Genomic DNA, 6,313 nt, shown 5'->3' with positions numbered 1-6,313 from the left:
TGTTCAACAGATTTTGAAAACGAAAGTGTAAAGAATAAACATTGCCGTAAACGCGTTTAAAACGCGGGTAAAAAGTCCTGGGCCGAGTCCCGCGTTTGCTCATTTAGCCAATCAGATCACACAATCTAGCCGGTTCCCAACTCCCGCTATAAAATCACATTGTAAATATCGAAATAAAACCGGGGGTTTAAATATTTACTAAAGGCTTATTTCGCTGAAAGAAAATAGCTTTAATGAAACAAATTTTGGTTAAATATCTTTGTTATTATATACAAAACCTGAATCTAAATGGTTTTGAGAAATAAAAGATTGTACGACTTCAAAATAAACAAAGATCGTTTATGACCCCCGTCTCAGATGAGGTTTTCAGTCTGTATATAAAGATAGAGAACTAAAACAAGCTTGACCCACTAAACTATATATTCAGCACCAGACTCTCTGACATTCTGAGAAATTATTTGCCTGGGAAGAGCAGCAGATTTCAGCGAAATGCTGCTTTTTGCTCTAAAAGTGTATGGTGGAAATGGTGCTTGTTTTTAAACTTAAACATCAATTCATTTGAAATATTTTGTTTATTTGGATTATTGAAAGGTTAAAGGTTTGTTTCATTTTTATTTTTTGATGATAGCTTCACTCAATCACTTACAATTAGCCTTTGAAATTTGTTTATTTTGGTATTCTGATTGCTCTCGCATGATGCCGCCATTATGGAGTTTTTTTTTTGCGTTTGCTAAATGCGATTTCATTTCATAAAATCTCCGCCCGATCCAATACTGGATTACGCCCTTTTCTCGCCTTCAGTCTGCAAGTCATTGCTCAAAGCCTCTTTCGCCAATTCGCGCTGATAAAGATGGCCGCAATGTAAGTACAGAATTCCAAATTCCAAACATTCCTTTAGAAATCCAAAGTTATCTAATCTCTATAATTAAAATACCTTCATTACATACAGTGACTATGAAGGGAATCAAGGCTCTAACATATTGAGAGCTGTATTTTACTCGATCTTTAAGAAGAAACGCCTTTATTTCATTCAGTGATTATAAAGGACCAAATTTGAGGGTATCTTGTGATTTTATTAAGATGTTTAAACGTCTCTTTCCTAGAAATGGAGATAATGTTCCCGCAGCTCCCGAGAGGATTGAAGCGGATCACGAAGAAGAGGTCCCACAGGAGGTGGTGCCTGACAGATTTGAATTAGATCCTGATAATTCCGAAGAGAAATGGGATCTTCCAGAAAATCTCCTTGAATACATCCATAAGTATATCAAGCTACATGTCACAGATAAGGACATTAAAGACAGCATTATTTATGAAAACCCGGTGCCAACCAACCTAAAGCAGGTCCCAGAACTTGACGGTTACATACGAACGATACTTGCAAATAATCACAAGACATTAACCCTGAAATCTGAGAAAACCCTCAAGTTAATCCAAGAAAAGATTTTCTTGGCTTTTGGACCACTGATGAAAATCTGGTACGCTGTCGATCAAGATAAGATCCAAAATCCTGATGACGAATCTACGAAACACCTGTCACATTTATTAGACCAGACAATACTTGTGCTTGGTCAGGTCCAGAATGCAATGAATTATCACAGAAGGGAAAATGTTCTATCCACCTTAATCGACTCTTCAACAAGGGTTAAAGACATTTTAAAAAATCAGAGCCAAGAACTCAATCTACCCAACAACAACAAACTTTTTGGTGAAGAATTCGAAAACAAATTAATTAAGGATACAAAGGCAATAAAGAAGTCGGAATCAGTCTTTACTGGAGTCAAGCCTTCATCTTCTGCAACAAAACCTAGATTTCCCACAATTGGAACCAAACGACCCTTTCCAGGGGGCCCTCTATCAACAAGCCGTGGCAGAGGGCATTCATCAAGACCAGGCTTCTCATTCAGAGGTAAGAAAATTTCCTCTCTTAAACCAAAAAATATCAACTTGTTTTGTACCTCCAAAACCGAGTCCCATTCCTCCACTGAGTCAGGTCCAGGTAGAACAAGACCTTTCTTGTGTGCACCCTCTAGTAAAATCACTGTTTCCTCAAAAATTAGTCAAAAACCTGCCAAAAGCAGGTCGAACGAAGTTTTATTTGAGAAATTGGGAAAAACTAACACAAGATCCAGAAATACTGAGAACAGTTCAGGGATATCAAATACCCTTTGTTTCAACTCCAAGGCAAAATCAAATTCCCCAATCTCCAAACATGTCAAAAGAGGAGATATCACTAGTAGATCAGGAGATAGAACAAATGTTGGAAAAGAATGCTATAGAAATAGTTCATTTTCAAAGCCAAAATCAATTTCTAAGTTCTCTGTTCCTGGTTTCCAAAAAGGATGGAGGGAACAGACCAGTGATAAATCTGAAGTCCCTAAACAAGCACATTCCTTACCTTCATTTCAAGATGGAAAGCTTGTCCTTACTCAAAGAACTTCTAAAAAAGGGGGACTTCATGGTCAAGATAGACCTTTCGGACGCCTATTTCTCAATCCCGTTAAGTCAAAAATCCAGGAAGTATGTGAGATTCAAGTGGAAACAAAAAATTTACCAATTTCTTTGCCTGTGCTTCGGCCTTGCTCCAGCACCAAGAGTCTTTACAAAAGTGATGAAAGTTCCTATAGCCCTATTGAGAAGGTTGAATGTCCGTCTAATAGTTTACTTGGACGACATTTTACTCCTGGCGTCTTCCATTCAAGAGATAAGAATGGCCCGGGACACTTTGATGTTTTTACTTCAACATCTGGGATTCACAATCAACATGAAGAAGTCAGTTCTAGAACCAGTTCATCAGATTCAATTTCTGGGGGTGGAAGTGGACTCGTTGAATTAAAAATTGAGCCTGCCACCAGAGAAAATGGAAAAGATCATTTCCCAGTGTCAGAATATGCTGGAATCTTCTCAGGTATCGATAAGGGATCTCACAAAACTTCTTGGCCTCTTGTCCTCAGCAGCAGTAGCAGTTCTCCCTGCACCTCTTCAGTACAGAGCTATACAAAGCCAACAGATAAAAGAACTGTCGAGACACAAAAATTTCGACTCAATGATTTCCTTGTCAGAAGAGGTGAAGGAAGAACTGAACTGGTGGTGTCAAAACCTTCAATTGACAAACGGACGTTCTCTAGTTCTACCTCCTCCTCAACTTTTGATATCTTCAGATGCATCCAAGGAAGGATGGGGTGCATACTGCAAGGGGAAGGAAACAGGGGGTCAATGGTCAGCACCAGAACAGGATCTTCATATCAATGTACTAGAGTTGAAAGCTGCAAAACTAGCAATACTAGCATTCCACAGGCTTTTTCCACAAACATTGTCCATTCACATTCAGATGGACAATATAGCAGCCCTTACATATTTGAAGAAAATGGGAGGAACCCACAGCAAACTGTTAACAGACCTAAGCAAGGAGATCTGGAAATACCTTTTAGAGCATCAGATCACGATTACTGTAGAGTATCTTCCAGGGCGCCTGAATGTAGAAGCAGACCGCCAATCACGATCAGTGAAAGACTCCAGCGAATGGAAACTAAAAACTCAAATATTTCGAGAACTTTGCAAAGCAAGGGGGACACCGTGTACAGACCTTTTTGCCTCAAGACTAACCCACCAAGTACCTCTTTATTATTCTTGGAAAATAGATCCCTACAGCAGGGGACAGGATGCATTTCAGACTCAGTGGACTCACATAAGGGGGTATGCGTTCCCACCATTTTGTCTAATAGGGAAAGTTCTTTGGAAGGTGTCAGCCGAAAAGGCAACAATCTTGTTAATAACACCAGCCTGGCAGACTCAAAGCTGGTATCCACAACTTCTTCAATTGTCCATTCAAAACCCTATTCTTATCCCAAACCAATGGGACCTTTTGATGAACCCTCAAAACATAATACACCCTCTAATACAGAATCAAAGCCTCCAACTGGTGGCTTGGACAGTTTCAGGGAGAGAATCCAAGCAGAGGGATTATCGGAGAAAGCTGCAGAGCTCATCACTGCCTCAAGAAGACCAGGGACACGATCTCATTACAAATCGGCCTGGGGTAAGTGGGATAGCTGGTGTGGTACAAGACAAGTTGATCCCTTTCGATGCCCTCTAAATTTCATCATAGAGTTCTTAACTGATTCTTTTCAGAGAGGCCTGGAGCATAGTACAATTGCTGGTTACAGGTCCGCAATATCTGCCTACCATCAACCTATTGATGGTTTACCAGTTGGAAAACATCCCTTGGTTTCTTCTCTTCTAAAGGGTGTTCATAATGAAAGGTTTCCTCAACCGAAATACAATTTTATTTGGGATGTAGATGTAGTAGTTAGATATTTAACCTCTATTGATTCAAAAACAGCCAGTGACAAATTATTAACCTTCAAATTAACAATGCTCCTTTCGTTAACTTCAACAGCCAGAGCGCATGAAATAACTTTCCTTGACACAGCATTTTTGGTCAAACATCACTCAAAATATATTTTTTCATTTGGCAAACCAACTAAGGTTGACAGACCAGGAAAAGTCAGACCTCCAATTGAATATTTTCCGTTTAAGGACGATGAAAATCTGTGTGTTTGTAAAAACATTGAATTGTATTTAGAAAGAACAAAAACTTGGAGAGAGGGGAAAGGTCAATTGTTATTGAGCTATGTGAACCCCCATAAACCAGTAGTTTCTTCGACCGTCTCTGGATGGGTGTTAAAAACCTTATTTTTGGCAGGGATAGATACTTCAACCTTTAAGGGACATTCTACTAGGTCGGCTTCAACTTCAAAAGCTTATGCTCAAGGTGTTCCAATGAAAGAGATTCTAAAAAGAGCACACTGGTCAACTTCAACCACTTTTGAAAAGCGATACAAAAAAGATTTAGTTGAGGAAAATGATTTTACATCAGCACTTTTCTCTAATAAATAGTACGCTTTAAACAGAGGCTTTGAGCAATGACTTGCAGACTGAAGGCGAGAAAAGGGCGTAATCCAGTATTGGATCGGGCGGAGATTTTATGAAATGAAATTGAGGATTGTGCAAGGGCCCGAAGGGCCCGCAGTGCAATCCCGATTTTATGAATAAAATCGAAGCCAACGATCTAATACTGCCCGCCCACCTTATTCCCCTTCATCAGCCTAATATAACAGTATATTATTTTATTTTGTTCTCAATTTCAGGTCGTGGCAATTTCCGCGGACGTGGACGAGGTCGTGGCAATTAGTATTAGTTTTATTTACTCAGAAAATATATATATCTGAACCAAAAAATAAACAGAATTGTGTCAAATTTATTTCTCACCCCGAATTGGCTAATCTTAAAAATAAAAGTCTTCGACTTGTTAATTTTTACATAATTTCGCAATGACATTTCAGACTTTCAGCGTGAAAAGGGCGTAATCCAGTATTAGATCGTTGGCTTCGATTTTATTCATAAAATCGGGATTGCACTGCGGGCCCTTCGGGCCCTTGCACAATCCTCAATTTTGTGAGACTTTGTATTACCAACTTTTGCTTATGGCAAACACCTGTGACTCATCAAACATAATCTTAATCGAGCGAAATCGAAGATTAATCGAATGTAATTGGCAATCAATCGAACCAATCGAACATATTCAACTATCAATCGAACCAATCTAACTATACTCTAACGCAATCAAACACAATCGAAAATTACCCAGGGGCCAGGAATCGGCCGTTCGATTGAGATTCGATTACGTTTGACAATCGAATCGCAATTATTCGATCACGTTCGATTACGTTCGATTGGTTCGATTGCGATTTTTGTTCGAAGTTATTCGATTGACACCGTCTGGAAATAGGCTCTGGCCTCTGTGGAGTGCAAGGCTGAAAGCCACATGAATATGGTTCATCCTATAAAAGGAAGTTCATTCTATGGTGGCCTATCTATCTTGAAGTGAAGGTGGTTGAACAAAATGTTTTTGGCATATTGATGTAACTGACAAACATCACATTAATTTAATTTGTCACACGTGTAAAACAAAATTTGAAAGTCTGAAAGTGTCAAAAACAAAAAATATACTAAAGTTAAAGTTTACCACTGACTTGAATTCAAGGAAGGGGTACCTTGAAAGAAATACCCCTTACCCTATAGTACTTTTAACAAACCTAACAATACTTTTGTTGTAAATGAGAGGCAATTTTTAGGTATTCAGTATCAATGTTGATTGAGGCAATGCAATCAAGAGAGAGAGTCTGTTCGATTTTTTTTCTAATCTGTCACTGGGTGGTCAGTTTTACTTAATCTTACTACCGGTTTAAGGTGATACATGCTTCCAAAATCAGCTTAACAGATCTAATAAAACCAGCCTGTCGAGGTGAGAGCA

General features: G+C 38.9%; 1 protein-coding gene across 1 annotated transcript; it reads left to right on the top strand.

Annotated features, from left to right (window-relative positions):
• The first annotated feature begins 745 nt into the window (after positions 1-745).
• On the top strand, positions 746-5,237 carry LOC136799262 (uncharacterized). Its single transcript, XM_067055958.1, has 3 exons — positions 746-861; positions 1,104-1,906; positions 5,148-5,237. The coding sequence occupies exons 1-3, from the start codon at positions 851-853 to the stop codon at positions 5,189-5,191; spliced, it is 858 nt and encodes a 285-aa protein (XP_066912059.1). The 5' UTR covers positions 746-850; the 3' UTR covers positions 5,192-5,237.
• The last annotated feature ends 1,076 nt before the right edge of the window (positions 5,238-6,313 follow it).

The sequence above is a fragment of the Clytia hemisphaerica genome, unplaced genomic scaffold (assembly GCF_902728285.1).
Source record: "Clytia hemisphaerica strain Z4C2 unplaced genomic scaffold, Clytia hemisphaerica genome assembly, whole genome shotgun sequence".
Lineage (NCBI taxonomy): Eukaryota > Metazoa > Cnidaria > Hydrozoa > Leptothecata > Clytiidae > Clytia > Clytia hemisphaerica.
The sequence above is the reverse complement of the archived record's forward strand: the minus strand, read 5'-3'. Positions and strand labels throughout refer to the sequence as shown.